At 35.1% G+C, this 22,825-nt stretch overlaps 1 protein-coding gene across 4 annotated transcripts in view; it reads left to right on the top strand.

Moving 5' to 3' along the window:
• Positions 1 to 22,825, top strand: part of UBE2K (ubiquitin conjugating enzyme E2 K) — a 61,823-nt gene that overhangs the window by 26,183 nt on the left and 12,815 nt on the right. For 3 of the 4 annotated variants that reach the window (XM_004384661.3, XM_023738935.1, XM_023738936.1), the window contains 3 exons: positions 3,165 to 3,258; positions 7,552 to 7,610; positions 19,867 to 19,949. In XM_004384661.3, the coding sequence (XP_004384718.1) occupies positions 3,165 to 3,258; positions 7,552 to 7,610; positions 19,867 to 19,949 (236 nt within the window). Of the gene's footprint in view, positions 1 to 3,164; positions 3,259 to 6,463; positions 6,549 to 7,551; positions 7,611 to 19,866; positions 19,950 to 22,825 lie in introns of those variants that run through there. The other variant, XM_023738937.1, reaches the window with a different exon arrangement.

Raw genomic sequence — 22,825 nt, 5'->3', positions numbered from 1 at the left:
TTTCCTACTAGAATATAAGCTCCAAATGGGCAGGGACTTAGTTTTATTCACTAACACTTGAGATCACTTTCTGGCATATAGTAGACCTCAGTAAATATTTGAAAGAATGTTTTTTGTTTGTTTTTTTAATTATTGCTGTATCAGTTCACTGAGATACTTGGCCCTGGAAATCTACTAGAACTACTTTACATTTTGCACTGTTGCTTGTTAGCAGTAATGTTCATTTATTTACCACATCTAAATTAGCTTCAAAATTGTGTGGTACTTTGCATATTTTATGTCAGTTATATCTTAATAAAATAGTTTAAAATTGTTTCCTAGTTTTATTCATCTCTTTCCCTTTTATGTGTTAGAAATGGGTTAGAGCTCCAAGGGAACACAAGTAAAACCAACACTGGTACCAGAGTTCCCTCTGCATGTTTAGCTGAGTTGAAAGAATAAAGTATAGAAAAACAGCTTTTGCAGCTGTTCTCACAAAAGATGCACACACACATTCTTCAAGGTTTCATCCAAAGCTTTAGCCTCCTTGATTGTTGTGATCATCGAAATGCATGATACATTGATTTATTTGTTTATTGTTAGAAATTACCGTTTCATCCTCAGACTGGAAATAATTGTGAAATAAATTTTATAAAGGACTTTGAAATCAGAGGTTTTGTAGTTCCTATTGGTTAGAGGAAGGATAACTGTGCTTTTTACTTCTGTCCAGGAGACTCGTTTAATTCTGAGATAAGTAATCTCATTTTGTAGTAAAAAATTGAGAGGTAGTTGTTAGTGATTTGCTGAATTTATACCACAAGTAAATGGCAGAACTGGGATTCAGTTCATGTCTGTCTCACTCCAAAAGCCATGCCTTTTCAGATGCAGTCAACTTTCGCCATTTTCCGAGTCTTCCCCGTAGTACATTCCTTTGCCTTAACAATTTTAAGTTTGTGGGGACAGTTGAGCTTGGCCGTTTGGATTATGAAATAACTGGATGTTTGAATTAAACTGAAGTATTTAAAGGATAATTGTTTCTTGATGAAAAAATTAATGAGCTGTGAAATATTTTTGCCTTTAGCTTCCCAATTTCTTTTATCTTCAGTTATCTGTACTAAAAACCCCATTCTAGGCCATGTAGAATGCTTCCATATAACAGGATTCCTCATGATATTTTCTTGAGCTGAGTTAGTAAATTTTTCATACACTAATAGTGTTTTCTCTAGAGTGAAAAAACTACCCATTTTGGGGGGGGTGATGTGGACAAAATAATGACAGAGGTATAAAAATTAATAATTGTTTATTTAGCATTTTACTAACCAGATACTTGGGACGGTGCTAGAGAGCAGCCTTTTAATCTCTGTTACCTCCTCCTTCCCTCCCCCAAACTTTAGTCAAACCAGGTCCTTTAGTATCCTACCATTTTAGAGTTAATTTTGGGGCAGGTAGGAGGGTATATAGGAAGCTATAGAGAACTTTAAAAGCACTGATGATTTATAAAATCTGGTTACTCTTGTTTTACTTAGAGATCTTAGGGGAGAAATGTGGCTTCTTAATAGGTCAGTGAAAGTCTGATGTTTGTTCGCAGTTTTTTTTTTTAATATTATTTATCCTTACACATACTGGACAAAGTATTTTTACCATTGCTAAAATTATACTTTTTGTCTTCTACCACAGAGTACCAAGGATGATGATGATTTTTTTTAGGCCATAGGGAGAAAAAGTTTCTTATAAATGTATGTTTATAATTAAATTACATTTTTTGGGCAAAAATATTTTCAGAAAAACGTGTAATACTAATCCCAAATGTAAAAAGGTTTGTGAAATACAGCAGGACTAATTAGAATGTTTTTAAAATATGTGAAAGTAAGTTTTTAATCCTATGTTCTTACTACAAAACAAATTTAGATTAATTAGGAGTCATATGAAATCTTTAAAATTTGGGGTTTGAAAGTTATATATTGTTTCTGTACCGCACAGTCGGTACTAAAACTTCAGTATAAAAAAGAGTAAAACTAGTATCCGCTGTAGTGGGAGGGGTGAAGATGAGGAGCCAAGAACCTTAAAACAGCAATTCTTACACTGTTCCGTCCAGTAAGTTAAAGAAGGTGGATTCAAAAGCAAATATTAACTCTTGAAAATCTTATGCAAGCCTTTTTTTTTTATATAAGAAATGTGAATATGTTGTGTCAGTTAGGTAAAATATGGACTCTGACATACAAAAGTGAAAACATAATTTGTGTTTTAGAGATTTATGTTAAAAATTTCAGAGAAGTGGAGGATTGACTGTATTAGGAATACAGACCAGTAAGGTACTGTAGTATAGATTTAAAAATGTAAGTGGAGAGCTCATTTGCAGGCAGATATTTGTGAATGTTTATGTGAATCCTATAAGAAGGTCTTCTGAATTATTTAAGGCCACTGATGACTGAAAGTAGACTGATTTTTGAGACTCAAGTGATGTTACAGATGTCAAAGTACTTTCAGAAGTGTAAATTGCAAAATGAGTAGATGTAGATAAATTTAAAGAGAATCTTTTTGAAAAATCAAGTTACCCTTTTCTTTGAAGCAAACTAAGCAGAAAAGACAAATTGAAGAAGTCATTAGAAGATTCTGGTGAGGCATTTAAGCTTTGAGAATTTTCATGGGAAGAAAAATTAATTAGATGGCCTAGAGCTTTCAACATCCTAGTGGATGGTGTAGTATTTCAGTCAATTTTGCATAATTCAAGTGAGAATTTATAGCCTAAATGACTTTTAAGGACTCTGGATTTTCTTTTTATCTGGACAGAACCCATATAGCCTAGAGGAATAGGAATAATATAGCAGTGTTCATCTACAGATGAATGGATTTATCACTTTGGATCTAACATACATGGAGTTTGCAGACATAAAATAGTTGTCTACTGTTTTTCTGTAATGACATTCCTATAAAGTCAACAAGCCATTATACTGTTGGTTGAAGTGGTGTTATTTCATTAAAAGCAATGAAGTAAAATTTTGTTATTTTGTCTTAGATATTCTTGAAACTGGTTAATTAAGTCCTTGATAAACAGACTCATTTTTACTAGAGCAGACAATCAAGTTTTTGAAAAAGGGGGTTTCAAAAATTTTTATAGATAATACTTTAAAATAGGCTTTATTCTTGCTGACATAACTAACATTTATTTTCTGTTTATTTTTAAGACGAGCAAAAATCAAATTAAAGTAGATCTTGTAGATGAGAATTTTACAGAATTAAGAGGAGAAATAGCAGGACCTCCAGACACACCATATGAAGGCAAGTACTTTTTGTGTATCAAAATATTGTGCATATTAGAACTTGTCTGAAACATTTAAATCAGAATAATCTTTAGCAGCTGTAAACTACATAGATGCTAACTTTATTTGGCTTAGGATATGCAGCAATTTTTAAATAAACTTAGATATTTTTCTAGACCAATTTTCTTACTAAATTTTAACTAATTTTTTCCTTTCCCCAAAATAGATTTAGCAGAGCTAAGTTATAGGTTATACAGGTTAGAACTTAACAGTGTAAAACGTGGTATGTTAAGCCTTTAACTTTTAAAGAGACTATAGACTCTCAGTTGTCTGCCCTGTGGTATTTATAACAAGCCTTGCCTTAAATTTTTGACTGATAAAATGTTTTGTTTTTAAAGCTCCTTTTGCCAATTTCTTATTTAGTATTTCATTCATTCGTATGTTTTTATATACAGGCTGTAGACCAAATATTTAATTTTCTTTATTTAGAGGAACTTTGAGTCATTGTTTAACAAAGACACGTAGAAAAGAAAGGCAGCTTTGCTGAACTTTGTGTTCACAACCTAAGTCTGTAGCTACTTTAGACCATGGAATTGGGTGGTAAAATACAGAAAGAAGCTTTATAGTTTTTTAATTCCTCATTAGTCAGATCTTTAGTAATGAGTAAATGTGAGTTTTATAGCATAATCAGGTTCTTGCATATAATAGGCATTCAAATATTTGCTTAATAGAAACAGAATAACAGAATTTGTAGTAATATTGTTTACTGAGCTTTTATAGGAGCCTTACATATATTTTCTCATTCAGTCCTTGTAACAAATTTTATGAGGTATAAGTACAGTTATTATTGTTTCAGATGAAGAACCCTAAGCTCAAAGAAGTTAAGTAACTTATCTAAAGTCAAACATCTAATAAGTGGCAGAGCTGAGATTTGAGTCATTGCTTTTGACTTCAAAGCCTATGCTTTTAATCACTCTGCTTTTGAGTAAATCAGAATTGACTGAATATTGGAAGTGGTGATTATGTCTACTTTGAATGTGGTGGTTCTACAATTCTGTAATGAGCAGTTACCAAAAAACTTTCAGAAAAGTCTAGTATTCTAGAATATTGTTTCCATTAAATTTTTTAAACCCTTAGGATGTCTCTGGCAAATGCTACCAGTTCTTAAATGATAAAATTTTATTTTCTGTTTCATAGTTCATGATATGAGCCATTGCTAGACATCACCATTTAGTTTTTCATATTGTTTCTTGAGGGCCTAATATATACCAGGCCTAGTGTGGATGTTTTCATGGATGCTATTTTGTTTAGTCTTTTTTACACTCATTAAATGGAGAAGAGACCTTCCAAAAACAAACCAAACCTATTGCTGTTGAGTCAATTCCAACTCATAGCAACCCTCAGTTACCTTATAAAAGTCAAGTACTTGTCTTAATAGCAGATATTCTGTGTAGCTGTAATGATATACTAGCTTCTTGAAGGTAAGCATTATAAATATTCTTGAATTACTTTTTTAGGTTGTTTAGACATATTGCTAAAAAACAGAATAGGGCAATAACAGTATCATTCTAGAGCTCTTCCAACAAATCAGTTTTTATAAATAAGGCACATATTATCTTCTTAGTAACCCGTAGTAAGTAGATGATTTTCTAAAATTTGGATAATGCACGTCTATTTGTAAGATAGATTACAAATACACCATATTCTTTATTGATTAGAAACAGATTTGATCATTTTTAAGTGCTTATTTCTCCTGCTGCTGCTAAAATGACGCTAATATTTCAATAAGTTTTGTTTTAATATGCTTTTATTATGTTTGAGATACGTTTGTCTTTAAGATAGATTAACTTAAATTCTATTCTTTTTTCTCATAAAACTGTTGAAGCTTTTCATTTTGTTAGGAAAAGCACCGTTCAAGGACATAAACTTAGGTGCTCTTTCAAATTTGTACATGGATAAAATATTTTGATAATATTTATTGCAAGCTTTTGCTGTTTTTTTGAGGTTTTATTTTTTTTGCAAATCCAAACCTTGAAAGCTAAGGCAGAAATCATCATTAAGTAAAGAGGCAGCTATTTTATGTAGCATTTAAAGTAATCAGATGAAAAGTAGAATAGCCAGGGAAAAATTGCCTTATTGTACATGTTGCTTAGCTCAATTTTCTTAACTTCTTTTGTTTTAATAGCTTATTGGCAATGTAAGAGTTTTATTTTTAGTGCTTGAGCCTTTTTTCCCAAGAGTTCTTCTAAATTTGTGGAAACTTTGTTGATGTGTATTTTTATAAATCTCACTCATTACCCCTTTGCATTGAGTTAAACTTAAAAATTATAAAGTTTTAATTTTAAAAGCTATTTTTCAATAAGTAAATGTTTTATGGTGAAAGTAACATGTTTTGTAGTGAAAGCTGTTATAACATGAATAAAGTAACTTATCATAAGATTTCCTTAGTTGTGTTGCCCTCATATATATCAAATAATACTATGGTTAATGCTATAATAGTCCTGTATTAAAAGTTGTTGAGTAATAATGCAAGATAGAGTATATTAATAGCATATGGAGTAGAAGTAGGATTTTGGGGACTTTAGAGTCCAGCATTGTTTATGTAACTCCTCTGGAGCTCTCACACTGCTTTTAAGAGGTTGTTTTTGGACATTCAGCAAAGAGGAACTTTGTATGAAAGGTTAAAGAGAAAATAATCTGGAATTTAATCAGAAAAAATGAAATTCTTAGCAAGGAAAAAGAAGAGCCTATGTATTACTCAGGCCAGCATGATATTTGAGGCTAGCGGTATTAAATCTGAACACAAATAGCTATCTCTGTATTTACAAATTTCCTCAGGGCCCTTCTCTTACCTGTCTTTTTTTGTTATTGTTTCTTTTGTTTCGACAACTTTTCTTTATATTTCACTGCTACTATATGCTCTATGATTCAGGCATCCAGTTCAGCTCATGCATCAGCATTATGGGATTTTATTAAAAGAATTAAAAGAAGAAATGGAACACAAAAGGGCTTTGAAGAAAGTGGTACCAAGTAAAATACTTTTTTATATTTTTCCCTCAGATCTGTACTCATCCATTCGTAACAGTGGAGGAGAGAGATTTGAGAGAATCCAGGATACAGTTAGGAAGTCCAGTTCCCTTCTTTTGACTTTTTCAAGAACTAAATGTGTGGAATTTTGAAGTCAATAATGCCTGTTGTGCAGATTTTATTTTACTTTTTATTACAGAAATTTCAGATACAGACAAAAGAAGAATACTACAGGGAACCTCCATGTATTCATCACCCAGCTTTAATAACTGTCAACTTATGGTCAGCTTTTTTTTTTTTAAATTTAATCCATCCTTTGATTATTTTGAAGCAAATCTGAGACATAATTTCATCTGCCAATATTTTTGTAGTACTGTTTTATTTGGTGTGTTTTGTAATTGTAAGTATTCTATGTTAATGGTCATAAATTCTTAAATTGGAAGGTTTCTTACAGTTAGAGTTCAAATCCAGCCTCTCATCCAGTGCAAGACATCCCGCTTGAGACTTTCCTGAGAGCTGGTTATCATCTGCTTGAATAACCAAGTTATAGGAAACTAGATAAACTTTTTATATACTTATTTAACTGCTAGTTGTTCAAGGTAACTTCAAACCAAAACAGAATATTACCTTCCATTTATAGATTGCTAGTTAAAACTTCTTTGTAAAGCTTTATGTTTTCTTAAAGGAAGAAACAATATTTTGTCTTTATGCTGACCACTTGTCTTGTTTCTGGATATTGCTTTCAAAATTTTAACATGAAGTGTTGGCGTTTTATTTAGGGTACAAGTTAAAAGATAGGGACATTTTTGCATTTGAGAGACTGTTAGAATTAGATTTTTCAGTTTATGGGATAATCCATATTCTTTGCCTTTGTACCATCTATGCCTTTGTACCTCCTTGCCTTCTTTCTATTTTTTTTCTTTCCCATTTTCCTGTTATTCAAAACTCTTAACAGTGTGGACTAGACAAAGCAAAAGGAAATGGTTTTAACTAGTACATATAGTACTAATTAATTGTACTGATAAAATCTTTGGCATTGGATTGTCTGTAGGTTTGATGTATTTGATATATATCTGTATGAAATGGGTATTCTGTATGCTTTGAATAACCTTTAAATTAAAAACTTGTACTTTTGTTTATTTTCTTTTTGCGTTTCAACTCTATAACAAATTTACTGTAATTGAGTATAAAATAATACATGGTTTCAAAAGTTCTGTCAGTATTTTGGCATCATATATTTGAGGCAAAGAGCATTGTTAACTTTCTGTTTTCCCCCATTTTTTAGGAGGAAGATACCAACTAGAGATAAAAATACCAGAAACATATCCATTTAATCCCCCTAAGGTATCGTAAGTCTATTTTTATGCATGAGCTTTTAAAATATATTTTAATATACATACTTAGTGCTTATTAAAATTATAAATTTATGAGTCGTTTGTTGTGTGTAAATTTAGTGTGGACAAGGTATTTCAGGTACTAGCAGAAGCTTTGCTTCTGGATTTAAAATTAAAAGCAGGTTTACTCAAAGGCAGCCAGTAATGGCTTTAGACAGGAATAGGATGTACGTCTTACAGCGGCTTAAATTTTAGGTCTGAAAAAACTGTGGTGTTCCGAAACTTAGGGGAGCTTTAGACAAGTAGGGAAAGGTTCTTACTTGCCTCAAAGATGTATGCTTTCTAGGGAAGTGTGAATTCCTTAATCATTTAACAATTATTTGAGTACTATGTGCCAGAATATAGCAATAAAGAAGACTGATACTGTCCCGTCTTTTATGGAACTCAGATTCTAGCAAGGAAAAAAAAAAATTGAACAATTACAACAGCAGTGAATGTTATAAGAGGGAGTGAATGCTCTAGGATCATGTATATCAGGGGGACCAAACCTAAACTTCTGTTCTGACTGAACACCTTCCTTTGTATCTCTTCTTCTGCTACTATCACCACTTTAGCTCAGACATTCAACTTTATTACTTCATTTGCCTGATTTCGTCTGCCTTCTGTCTTTGCTACTCTTACTTACTCTTTACACTGCTGTTCTACAGATCTTCCTGAAGTGCAGTTTTGATCATGCTTCTCTTCTTTCCCTGTTAATAAAGTCGAAACTCCATAGCTTGGCATTTAAAACTCCTACAACCTGGTTCCAGTCTTCATCACCCTAACTTTTACTACCCGGCCCCCCCGCAACATAGGTCCCAATTTCCAGCCTAGATTATTTGCTATTTATAGATGATACTTATTCTTCCACACTTTTCTATCATTTTCACTTGAGTTTTTGTCCCTTCTCCCATCCATATCATTTAAAATTTTAATCTTCTTTTGAAGTCTAGGTAAAATAACACTTTCTCCATTAACCTGTGCCTTTCAAATTACCTCACTCTACTCTCTCAGCATTGTTTATACAATTCATATAGTACCAATACAAATACATTACCAATACATGTATTATTTTGGGAATGTATCTTTCATTAGCTTTTATGCTTCTGAGGTCAGGGAACGTGTCTTACATACACCTTTGTGTGCTTTATAGTTTCTAACAGTGACGCGTGAACATATGATAGCAGTCACTCAGAAAGTCTTCTGTAATTGATTCATTCAACTTATTGGTTATTCATATATGAGAACAGACATGATAATGGAAGTTCCAAAATGAATTTGGATCGCCTACCCGTTTGGATGCTTGTTAGTCTGTTGCTTATGTGCATCTGTTTTCTGATAAGCTTGGTTGATTTTTTTTTTTTCTATTATAAAAGTACTTCGTGTTTGTAGAAACTTGAGGAAATTATATAGTAAAGTATAAAGAAGAAAAAACTCAGTTACTAGCGCCCAGAGATGACCACTATTAAGCTCTGATTTTATATCTGTGGCTTTATTTTCTAGATAATTCTCATCCTCTGGAGTCTTATCTAGGTTGGCAGTGTTATCCTTAGAATGAGTAGGTAGCCTTGAGGGTACTTTATTTGTAGAGTTCCATGAATTTAAGTAAAGGAGATTTAAAAATCATTTAGAGATAAGGATGACCTTGTGGCCTAAAATTCTTTTTAAAAAATGGAAGTGAGGAAGGAAGAAAGAAAAGAAAGAGCTCAAGAGAGACTGCTTTCAACCACAAAATTATTACTGTGAAATAATGATAGTAGCTACTGTCAGTTGTTTTGTCATAGAATTTTATATGCTTTTCCTGAAACAGTCTTTATAATATCTTTAATAAATGAGGGAACTGAGAGTTAGAGGTTAAATAAAACCCAGATTCCGTAAGGCTCGGGTAACCAGTGTGTTAAACCACTGTGCTCTACTTCCTCGATCATGATAAGGAAGGAAAAAGGGCAAAATATCTGAAACAGTGAATATGACTTTACCAAGAGTGATCAATGATCAACCATGGTTCAAATATTACTTTTGCCACTTAACTGGCTTTGGGATCTTAGACAAATTATGTAACCTCTCTGTACCTCAGTTTCCTCATGTGTAAAATCAGCTCATAAGATTGTGAAGATTGAAGGAGTTAATCCATGTTAAACACAGTATTTCAAGAATTCTGTGAAACATTCTTTTACATTTTTAACATCTCTGAAATGAGGTTGCATCTTAAAATGGATAACATGTCATAATTTGATTGGTGGAAGTTTTTTTTCTTTCTCTAGGGTACATAAAATAACGATCTCTTGAATAGTTGATGATGTCTGAGATTCAATGAGATATAATAGTTAAAACAGTACCTGGCACAGAGTTAGCACTGGGTAAATATTAGCCAATATTAACCAATGACTACAACTTTAAGAAGCCCTTCCTGAAGTGGTCTGTTGGCATCCCTTTGTGACATCATTTTAAAATATAATCGCATTGACACTTGAATTTGTTCTGTAAATGGAAACTCTTATACACTGCTGATTGGAATGTAAAATGATGCAGTTACAATGGAAAACAATGGTCAAAATGGCAAACATAGAGTTACCTTATGAACCAGAATTTCCACTTCCAGTTATCTACGCAGAAGAAATGAAAACATATGCCTGGACAGAAATTTGTACATGAATGTTCATGCCAGCACTATTTGTAATAGCCAAAAATGGAAACACTCCAGATGTCCATCAAATGATGAATAAATAAAATGTAGTAAATTCACCTTGAAAACATCATGCTAAATGAAAGAAGCCAGGCGCAAAAGGCCACATATTGTATGATTCCATTTATATGACACATCAAAAAAGACAAATCCATAAAGACAGAAAATAGATTGGTGGTTGCCTTAGGACTGGGAGTAGAGGGTGGTGTGTAATAGAGAGTGACTGCTGATGGGTATGGGGTTTCTTTTTGTGGTGATGAAATGATCTAAAATTAAATTGTCATGATTAAATTGCAGAACTCTGGATATACTAAAAACCATGAAGTTGTACTCTTTAAATGGGTGAATTTTATCTCAATAAAGCTGTTAATTCTTTTCCTCTGTAGTCTATAATAGTTCCAGAGTGATTGGATAGTCCCGGGCTCTGTTTTAGGCACTTTGACATATTTCATTTAGTTCTTGAAATAGCTTCTGCTTTTTTTTAAAACTTATTCAAGATGCATTTATTAAGGTATTACGTACTTGGACATCAGAATTCACTTAGCAAAACTTAAAATCTATATCTTTTTGTTGTTGTTGAGAATATACACAGCCAAACATACTCCAATTCAACAGTTTTTACATGTACAATTCAGTGACATTGATTACATTCTTCTAGTTGTGTGACCATTCTCACCCTCTTCTGAGTTGTTCCTCCCTCATTAACATAAACACACTGCCCCCTAAAGTTCTTGTCTCATCTTTCGAGTTGCTGTTGTCAATTTGATCCTGTATAGATAGTTCTTAAAAGAGCATAATGCTCAAAGTGGATGTTTTTTTACTAGTTAAGCTAAACTATTATTTGGTTTTGAAAAGAGTTCAGGGGATATATTTGGTTTAAGGTTTAAAGATTATATCAAGGTAGTACTTTCAGGGATTCGTCAAGCTGTCATGTCTCCAGAAAGTCTGGAGTCCATGAGAGTATGGGATTCTGTTCTACATTTTCCTCCTTTTGATCAGGATTCCTCTATAGACTCCTTGATCAGAATGTTTATAGGAGCCAGGCACCATCCATTTCACTGGTCTGATGGTAAAATACCTTTTATTAACCTCCCTTTCCTCTATTTTTTCTTTTTATAAAATGAGAAAACCAGACTCTAAGCAAAAGAGCTGAAAAGTCAAACTTTGAACTGATATCTGTCTTGATTTCAAACACGTTTTTGCTACTATCTCATGCGTTGAGATTTTTTAAGTGTTTCAAGTCAGCCCAAATTTGTCTCCCTTTGGCTTCAACCAGCTACTTGTAGTTGGGATTTGTTATTTTAAATATGGTATGCATCCCGCTTATACCTCACAGGGAGGGTGTGGTTGGCAAACAAACATAGAAGGTGTGCATTATTTGCATAAAATGCGATTTATTGGTTTTATGGATTGAGTTGTGTCCCCCAAAAATGTGTGTCAACTTGACTAGGCTGTGATTTCCAGTATTGTGTGATTGTCCACCATTTTGTCATCTGATGTAATTTTCCTATGTGCCTCTATGATGTTAATGAGGCAGGATTAGAGGCAGTTATGTTAATGAGGCAGGAACTTAATCTACAAGATTAGGTTGTATCTGGAGTCAGTCTTTTTTGAGATATAAAAGAAAAAAGTGAGCAGAAAGACAAGGGGATCTCATTACGAAGCAAGGAGAGCCAGGAGCGCGTGCATCCTTTGGACCCAGGGTCCCTGTGCTGAGAAGCTCCTAGACCAAGGGAAGCCTGATGACAACCTTCCAACAGATAGAGAAAGCCTTCCTTTGGAGCTGGCTCTTTGAATTCGGACTTCTAGCTTCCTAAACTGTGAGAGAATAAACTTCTCTTTGTTAAAGCCATCCCTCCACTCATGGTATTTCTCTTATAGCCGCACAAGATAACTAAGACAATTGGTTTGCGTTTACTGATTGGTAAATATAAAATAAAATGGAAAGAATAGTGAATGTTTATGTAATTTTCCGTACTATGTGTTCACATATGATTAATATAAATTCACGTTTAATTTTGCACTTAAGAAGTTGAAATATTGAAGTTAGCTAGTTATTTCTCTGAGCAGTTAAAATTTGAGAGAAGAGTCAATGTATACAACCAATGTTAGTGTAAACTGTAATATATATTCCATTGGTGGAAAAAACATTAAATTAGTTAAAACCTCTAGCCCAATGATTTGTCCAGTTATATACTGAAAATTCAATTGTGCAAATTCCTTTTCTTCCTTGATGTTATAAACATACCTTCATATGTGGAATTGAGTATAAACACCAGTTTTAATAACCTTTAATGAGTACTCATCAGTGCATGCATGTTTAAAATAAAATAGCATTTTCTTTTATATAATAAGTGAGTTAAACTTGGTTTAATATTGTAATAAGATCTTGAGTTCTGAGCTTGAAACTGGAAGATCCCAATGGAAATATGAGCTCACATTATCTACCATAAAATAGGAGCTGAAATGTCTGTTAGAATGAATAAAGTGTGGGATGCATCCTGTAAGAGGAGATAAGAGTGCTGATAATGGTGTCCCAATATAGGTAATTAAGAATAATCTCTTTCATTTCTGTCTCGTAAATTTAATGTCTACTGTGTACATAGTGTTTAAGATTTTAGTTTCTGTTCCTTAAGTGCTCCCTAAATCTACTGAGTGTTCTCAGGTTAATCAGATAGCGCTAGTATCAGTTTTGTGTGTGTTAGTAAGACTTGACTTGTTACTGGTAAATGTTTTAGTACTATAAACCATCTCATACCTGTTTTGAAATCAGAGTTTTAATATGGCTCAAAACCCGTTCCTGCTGAGTCGATTCTGACGTGTAACGACCCTGTAGGACAGAATAGAACTGCCCAGTAGGGTTTCCAAGGAGTGGCTGGTGGATTCGAACTGCCAACCTTTTGGTTAGCAGCCATAGCTCTTAACCACTGTACCACCAGGGCTCCAAATATGGCTCAAGGTGGTCATGATAAATGTCCTTGTATTGTTTTTTACTCTTTTTGATTCTACATTTTTGTTGATATAAGACAGGAACGGTAGGACCATGAGTGGTGAAATAAATGGATGTGAATTGGGTATAAACTAATAGGACAAAATTCTGGGATACGTGTGGGTACTAATTTGTGACATTAAGGCATGAGAAGGGCAGGGAAACAAGTGAAAAGCCTAAAAGAGGAGATTGTTGTTGTTAGGTGCCCTTGAGTCGGTTCCAACTCACAGCCACCTTACATACAACACAATGAAACACTACATGGTCCTGCACCATCCTTAGAATCGTTGCTGTGTTTGAGCCCATTCTTGCCGTCACTGTGTCAGTCCATCTTGTTGAGGGTCGTCTTCTTTTTCACTGACTCTCTCTTTACCAAGCTTGACGTCCTTCTCCACGGACTGGTCCTTCCTGATAACGTCCACAGTATGTGAGATGAAGTTCACCGTCTTTGCTTCTAAAGAGCATTCTGGCTGTACTTCTTCCAAGACAGATTTGTTCATTCTTCTGGCAGTCCATGGAATATTCAGTATTCTTCACCAGCACCATAATTCAAAGGCATCAGTTCTTCAGTCTTCCTTATTCATTGTCCAGCTATCGCATGCACATAAGGCGATTGAAAACATCATGGCTTAGGTCAGGCGCACCTTAGTCCTCAAAGTAACATCTTTGCTTTTGAACAATTTAAAGAGGTTTTTTGCAGCAGATTGCCCAATGCGATATGTCGTTTGATTTCTTGACTGCAGCTTCCATAGGTGTTGATTGTGGATCTAAGTAAAATGAAATCCTTGACAACTTCAGTCTTTTACCCGTTTATTATTGTGTTGCTTATTGGTCTAGTTGTGAGGATTTTTGTTTTCTTTATGTTGAAGTGTAGTCCATACTGAAGGCTATAGTCTTTGATCTGCATCAGTAAGTGCTTCAAATCCCCTTCCCTTTCATCAAGCAAGGTTGTGTCATCTGCATATCGCAGGTTGTTAACGCATCGTCTTCCAATCCTGATGCCATGTTCTTCTTCATATAGTCCAGCTTCTCAGAAGGTTTGCTCAGCATAGAGATTGAATAGGTATGGTGAAAGAATACAACCCTGACGTACACCTTTCCTGATTTTAAACCACACGGTATCCCCTTGTTCTGTCTGAATGACTACCTCTTGGTCTGTGTACAGGTTCCTCATGAGCACAATTAAGTGTTCTGGAATTCCCATTCTTTGCAGTGTTATCCATAATTCGTTATGATTCACACAGTTGAATGCCGTTGCATAATCAAAACACAGGTAAACATCTTTCTGGTATTCTCTGCTTTCAGCCAAGATCCACCTGATATCAGCAGTGATAGCCATCATTCCACATCCTTTTCTGAATCCAGCGTGAATTTCTGGCAGTTCCCTGTTCATCAACTGCTGCAACTGTTTTGAATTATCTTCAGCAGAGTTTTACTTGTGTGTAATATTAATGATACTGTTCAATGATTTCTGCATGCGGTTGGATCACCTTTCTTTGGAATGGGCACAAATACAGATCTCTGCCAGTCAGTTGGCCAAGTAGCTGTCTTCCAAATTTCTTGGCATAGACAAATGAGCACCTCCAGCGCTGTATCCGCTTGTTGAAACATTTCGATTGGTTGACGTCAGTTCCTGGAGCCTTGTTTTTCGCCAGATCCTTCAGTGCAGCTGGGACTTCTTCCTTCAATACAGCCTTCTGAAATAGCTGAATGTCAACCAGTTCTTTTTGGTATAGTGACTGTGTATTCCTTCCATCTTCTTTTGATGCTTCCTGCGTCGTTCAGTATTTTGCCCATAGAATACTTCAAAATTGCAGCTTGAGGCTTGAATTTTTCTTCAGTTCTTTCAGCTTGAGAAATGCCGAACGTGTTCTTCCTTTTTGGTTTTCTATCTCCAGCTCTTTGCGCATGTTAACTTTACTTTGTCTTCTCATGCCTCCCTTCGAAATCATCTGTTTAGCTCTTTTACTTCTTCATTTCTTCCATTCGCTTTAGTTACTCCATTTTCAAGAGCAAGTTTCAGAGTCTCTTCTGACATCCATTTTGGTCTTTTCTTTCTTGTCTTTTTAATGACCTTTTGCTTTCTTCATGTATGATGTCTTTGATGTCATCCCACAACTTGTCTGGTCTTCAGTCATTAGGTTTCAGTGCATCAAATCTAGAGATGGTCTCTAAATTCAGGGATATACTAAAGGTTGTACTTTGGCTCTTGTGGACTTGTTTTAATTTTCAGTTTCAGTTTGAACTTGCATATGAGCAGTTGATGGTCTGTTCCACAGTCGGCCCCTGGCCTTGTTCTGACTGATGGCATTGAGCTTCTCCATCTCTTTTCACAGCTGTAGTCAATTTGATTACTGTGTTTTCAGTCTGGTGAGATCCACATGTATAGTCACCATTTATGTTGTCACAAAAAGATATTTTCAACGAACGAGTCATAGGTCTTGCAAAAGTTTATCATGTAATCTCCAGCGTCATTTCTGTCACCAAGACCGTATTTTCCAACTACAGATCCTCTTTTTTTTCCAACTTTTGCATTCCAATCACCGGTAATTATCAGTGCATCTTTATTGATCAATTTCAGACTGCAGAAGTTGGTAAAAAATCTTCAATTTCCTCATCTTTGGCATTAGTGATCAGTGTGTAAATTTCAGTAGTAGTCATATTAAGTCATCTTCCTTATAGGCATAAGGATATTATCCTATCACTGACAGCGTTGTACTTCAGGACAGATCTTGAAATGTTCTTTTTGATGATGAATGTGACACCAACTCCTCTTCAATGTGTCATTCCTGGCATAGTAGCCATATGATTGTCTTACTGAAAATGGCCAGTATCAGTCCATTTCAGCCCATTCATGCCTGGGATATCGATGTCTAATACCTTCTGTTTCATTTTCGATGACTTCTAATTTTCCTAGATTCATACTTCATACATTGCATGTTCTGATGATTAATGGATTTTTGCAGCTGTTTCTTCTCATTGTGAGTCGTGCCACATCAGCAAATGAAGGTCCTGAAAGCTTTACTCCATCCATGTTATTAATGTCAACTCTACTTTGAGGAGGCAGCTTTTCTGTGTCATATTTTGAGTGCCTTCCAACCTGGGGGGCTCATCTTCCAGCACTATATCAGACAGTGTTCTGCTGCTATCCATAAGGTGTTCACTGGCCAGTTTTTTTTGGAAGTAGACCGCCGGGTCCTTCTTCCTAATCTGTCTTAGTCTGGAAGCTCCACTGAAACCTGTCCACCAAGGGTGATGCTGCTGGTATTTGAAATACCAGTGGCAGAGCTTCGAGCATCACAGCAACATGCAAGCCACCACAGTTTAAGAAATTGACAGATGTGTGGTGGGCAAAAAAAAAAAAAAGTAGTTGATGATGAAGAACAAGAAGAGAGGAGTAGGAGATAAGCACTGGTAGACCACAAAAAGAACTGCTTATAAGGCAGTTACTTACATCTGTACTGATGGATAATGGGACATTCTCTCTCTCTTTTTTTCTTCTCTTTCTTTTTATTGTGGTTTAGGGGAAGGTTTTCAGAGCAAGTTTCCCATTCAATAGTTTATACACAAATTGTTCTGTGACATTGCTTTTAATACCCTCAATGTGTCAACACTCTCCACATTACCAACCTGAATTCCCCATTTCCATTCATTCGGTTTTCCTGCCCCTTCCTGCCTTCTTCTCTTTGCTTTTGGGCATATGTTGTCCTTTTGGTCTCATGTAGATGATTGCTGTAAGGAGCACTTTCGTCATGTGTGTTGTTGTTTATTTATGGGCTTGTCTATTTGGCTGAAAAGTGATCTCCGGAATTGGCTTCAATTTCCAAGTTAGAAGGGTGTCTAGGGTCCATAGTCTCAGAGGTTCCTCCTGTCTCTCTCTGACCAGTAAATCTGATCTTTATTATAAATTTGAATTTTGTTCTATACCCCTTCCTTCTCCCTAACTGGGACTTTCTATTGTGATCCTGGTCAGAGTGGTAGGTAGTGGTTGCCCAGCACCATCTACTACTTCTGGTCTCAGGTTGGTGTAGGCTGTAGTTCTGTGGTCCATTAGTCCTTTGTACTGATTGTTTCCTGGAGTCTGGGTTTCTTCATTCTCCTTTATGGAGCATTCTCTTGAAAGTTAATTTCTTTATGTGGGTCATTTACAAATTCAAAAATATTCCTAACTGGAGTTTGTGAGTACAAAGTAAGAATCTGTTTCATGATTTCCATGGTCCTTGTATTTCCTTGGTACTGTATATGTATATTTGTTTTCATGTTTAGTCTACAGAGAATCATGTGTTGAAGATCCTTTTTTAAAAGCAAGACACAGTTCACATATCCTCAGATCGCTTCCCTACCTAGTCCATAAATCTTCTTCCATCTTCAGTGGTGATTTATCTTCAGTGGTGATTTAAAAGTCTGTTTTCCAATCTTCTTGAAAGTATTGAACCAGTTTTTGTTTTACAGTCACAAAGTGCTGTGAATTCCTTGAGCTTTTGAAATTATGGTATATAGTTATTTTGTTTCTTTATGCTTTGAACTCAATGGTAAATATTAAGATGTGAATATTGTGCTTATATCTGCTATGGAGAAATGTTCATTGAATGTAAGCTGTCTTTCTGTGCATGTCTTAACCTGTACTACATTTGAGAGAGGTACTAGCTTTATAATAAACAGATTTGTTGTTGGTCGTACTGTTAATTGCACATTCATTCAGTGTCAGACACTTTTAGATACTGGGGATATTCTAATAAACAAGATACAGTCCCTTTCAGGTAAGACTAGAGAGATAAGGAAATGATTATAGAAGTGTGGTTAGTACTTTGACATAGGAAAGTGCAGGGTGCTGTGGGGAACAGGTCAGGAAGTGATATGGAAGTTGCACCTTGAAGAATATGTAGGGTCTAGCCAGGGGAAGAGAGCATGGAGGTGTGTTACTGAGAGAACAAACATGTATGAAGGCCCAGAAGCAAAAATATTCACTGTAACTCGTTGAGCAGGAGTGCGCAATATGGGGTGGAGGTGAGGTTTGAGAGAGAGGCTAGGGCCGGGTGGACTTTACAGAATAAGTATTCAAAAGGCCTTAAGCAGAGCACTGACACAAATCAGATATATTTTAAAAGGTTCACTTTAGTTTCAGTGTGGAGAGTGGATTGGAGGGAGCAAGATTGAAGGCAGTAAAGTCAAGAGACTGCAGTAACCTAGGTCAAGAATGGTAGTCGCCTTAACTCTGTTGGCAGCTCTGTGGATAGAGAGAAATGGGTATTTTGAAAGCAATAATGTTATTTTAAGAAGAAAAAGGATCAAATGCAGCCATGAATGAAGGAGTGAAAATCCATAAGTTCTAGGTATTTTGAAGTCATTGGTGACTTTAAGTGCTTTTTCAGATGGCATATGAGCTAGAGTGAGTAGGCCATAGGAAGTAGAGAACAGGTAGTGTAGACCAATCAAGAAATCACAAGGAAAGGAGAAAAGTGGAAGCTCTCTACTTAGCTTCTTTCCATAAACAGCTTACTTACATTTAGAGCACATATTGAAGAATTTTTGTGAAGTACTTAGAACATTGCTTGACACATAATAATTAATCTATTAAGTGTTAAATTAATGAATTTGAACTCAGTCATTGTCAGCTGTGTCAGATATAATAGTAATATTAGTATTAGTATTATAGTCCTCCAAAAGCACATGAGTAAGAGCTGATAAATTAGATTGCATTTCACGGGGTGGTCTGAGAAAGTTAGCGTTTTCACTTTATTGGTTTCTTATTCTTTGATGCAGAGGCAAATAGTGAAGTGATTAAAGACTCATCTGGAATCAGATTGTATGGGTTTGCATTTTGTTTTATTGCTAACTAGCTGTTTGATCTTCCATAAGTTTTTTAAGGAGTCCCTGGGTGGTACAAACAGTTAATACACTTGGCTGCTGATGGCAAGTCCACTCACAGGCACCTCACAATCTACTTCCAAAAATCAACCACTGAAAACCCCATGCATGAAGTTCATCATGAGTCACCATGAGTCAGAATCAACTTGATGGCAACTGGTTGGAAGTTTTTAAAACTCTAAGCCTCAGTGTCTCTTCAGTATCTGAGATATAATAGACCTTCAAATATTTGTTGAGTTATTTAAAATTTTTTTTGAGGAAAAAATTGCTACAATCTTATACCCTCTTATTACTTGTGCCTCCAGGCATTGATTTTGCTTACTTTTTTCTTCAGACCTATTTTACACTCTTAAGTTACACTAGGAAAGGTGCCATTTGCTATCTTTTTTTAAAAATGTACTACGTTGTGTTTCTTATGGCATCTAGCATTATGCTAGGTAAATTGTAAGCACCTAGTAATTGTTGAGTTTGTTTAAAGGTTTAAAAAGAATGTCAGTGACAACATTCAGCTTACTGCATGCTTATCTTCTACACCTTTCCCTTCACTTAGGCAAAATGCTGTCATATAAGTATGGATAACTTTTTTTTTGTATGAGGATTTCTGTTCGTTTTTTTTTTTTAAGTTCTATTTAAACTATGTATTTTGTTTATTACTTAAAAACTCAAATGTGCTTTATATTTTAGGTCCGGTTTATCACCAAAATATGGCATCCTAATATTAGTTCCGTCACGGGGGCTATTTGTTTGGATATTCTGAAAGATCAATGGTAAGAGATTTTAAATTCACCTTCTCTTCTCCCTCATATGAATACCAAGACTGTATTTAGAGTATTAAATGTGGGATTACCTCAGAACATAAGCATTTTATTATACTTATGTTTTGGCAATAATTTAAAAACTATTCTTAAGTATGTGACTGAAAATATGTTGTAACTGAGATCATCTATATTTAAAGAAAGACTTGTTAGGTGATATCAGAAATGCTAGCTTTACATTTTGAAGTCTTGGTTTTCATTTGTTATTTGGTAAATTTGATCTTTGCTATCTCAGAAAGATATTTGTGAAAGACTAAAAAAGTAAGTATAGAAGCAATGAATTCAGCTCTGACTTATATGGAATGTAGACAACAAAAACATTAGAAGTTGTGTTAATTGAACAAAGTTAAAGTTCTCAGATTACAAGGAGTACTATTGTAAATAATGTCTTCATTTCAATAGCATTTTATAGTGCTTTCGCTTGTTTTTTTTTTTTATTTTTTGTTTGATCTTAACAGCACAGTGTTTCAAGAGTTCCTATTCTGAAACTAAATGCTCTGATTCCTGGTTCTACCATTTACTAGGCTATGTGGTCTTGAACAAGTTACCTAATGTCTATATGCCTTAGTTTTCTCATCTGTAAAATGAGATCAGTAATACCTACCTCATAATGGCTATTGAGCTGATTGAATGAGTTCTTTTATGTAATTCTCTTAGAATAGAACCTTGTGTATTCTAATAATGATGAATGTGGTGGTGTTATAGGCAGAAGATACTATGTTAAACATTAAGTGGTGTTAAAATCATTTAACACATGATATATAGATGGAAATACTAAGACAAGAAGTATAAAAAGCCATTTGAGTAGAAGGAAACAATAAACAAAATTAGAAAAAATTGAGTGGTTGTACATTGTGACCTGTTTTCCTTTGATTTTACTGTTTTCCAAGGGAAGGAAAAAGAAAAGTAGAGAAACATTAGATGAGAATTCATGGTGCCAAGATCCTGTTGAATGTGCTCAACTTGGCTGCCTAATCTTCTGAGTATTGTTTTTAAGTTGTGTTTGATTCATTAAGAAAGAAAACGAATGAAACCTGATTAAGGCAGAACAGGAATGACAACATACCATGTATGAGTGATTTGATTATTCAGTAACTGAATAAACAGACTACAAAGTTGCTGGTTTTGTTTTGTTTTTCCATTCTAATACCATATGTGAGTAAATCTTTTCCCTCAGTAGATCATCTCTTGGGATCTAGTCTCTTGGTTTATGTTCCATACTGTTATACGTTGAACAGTGTGGAATAGACCTATCTTCTCTGTTACTCTTTTGCTTTGTGACTTTCAGCAATTTGTTGAACTTCTAGGCCTCAATTCAGTTGGCCCTCCCTGTCCACGGGTCCTGCATCTGTAGTGCCTGCGTCCGCAGGTCCCACCCACATCCACAGATTCATCCAATCATGGATCAAAAATATTTGGGGGAAGAAAAGGTCCAAAAAGCAAAATTTGAATTTGCCATGCATCGAGCACTACATTTAAACCACACGAATGAAATGTGTAGGCATACCCTGCTGTAGCCTCCTGCCATTTCACAGATCCTCTCCAGTACTCATTTGAGCTTGCAAAGATTGAGAAAACATTGAGTGTAAGCATTAGCAACTATTTTAAACTATACAGGAAGATCTGTGTAGGTTATATGCAAATACTGCACCATTTTATATGAAACTTGAGTATCCATGGATTTTGGTATATTTGTGGGACAGGTGCTGGAACCAATTCCCCATGGATACCAAGGGACAACAGTATTTTTATCTGTAAAATTATCTTCAAGGCCCCTTATAGCTCTGTCATTCAGTGATACTAGTGAATATTTGCAGTATTAGAGAAGTTGTGCTTTTTTCACGTGCCTCCGGAACATCAATCTTCTGTTCTCCACCCCTTCCTATTCCTACTCCCAGTCTCCTTAACTAATTCCTCCTCACCTTCTGGAACTTTGCACATTAGAATGCCTCAGGGATAAATCTTGGACCTCTCCTTCTTTCCATCTGTACTCACTTCCTTGGTAAGCTCATCTGATTTCATGGCTTAATCACTTATATACTGTCAACTCACAAATTTATCTTTCCTGAACTCCAGGGTCACATATCCTGCTGACTGCTTAACATCTTTACTTGAATATGTAATCTGTTAACGTTAGGTGCTGTTGAGTCGGCCCTGACCAATAGTGACCTTATGTATAACAGAACGAAGTGTTATCTGGTCCTGTGTCAATCCAGAATATGTAATAGGCATCTCAAACTTAAACATGTTAAAAGTTGAACTGATATTCCTGTAACCCAAAACCTACTTCTTCTTTAGATAGTCTTCCCCATCTAAGTTATTGGCAACTCCATCCTTGGAATTGCTCGGGCAAAAACCTTGTCATGATCCTTGTCTATTCTTTCTCTGGTACAAATCCTGTCTGCAAATCCTGTTGATGAAACTTCCAAAATCTTATCAGCAGCTCCAGTAGTATCGCCCTGGTCCTGCTTCTGACTTTTTGCCTCACTCAGGCTGTTCTCAGCAGCCAGGATAATACTCCCTCCACTTTAAAAACAAACAAAGCTCCCAGACTAAGACGTTCCAGTGGTTTCCCTTTTTTGCTCCTTTAAGCCAGCAGTATTGCTACTTCTGATTATTGCCCTGTAGGTAGTTGAAAGATTATGGTGTGTATGTAGGGAGAGAACTTGAATTTTTTTTTTTTTTTTTTTATTGTACTTCAGGTGAAGGCTTACAGAACAGATAGTTTCTCATGAAACAGTAGTACACATGTTGTTTTATGACATTGGTTAACAACCCCACAACATATTAACCCTCTAACTTCTCAACCTTTTTTTTTTTGGTGAAGA

The sequence above is a fragment of the Trichechus manatus genome, unplaced genomic scaffold (genome assembly GCF_000243295.1).
Source record: "Trichechus manatus latirostris isolate Lorelei unplaced genomic scaffold, TriManLat1.0 scaffold00126, whole genome shotgun sequence".
Classification (NCBI taxonomy): Eukaryota; Metazoa; Chordata; class Mammalia; order Sirenia; family Trichechidae; genus Trichechus; species Trichechus manatus.
Note: the sequence above shows the minus strand (reverse complement) of the source record. Positions and strands in the feature narration are given on the sequence as shown.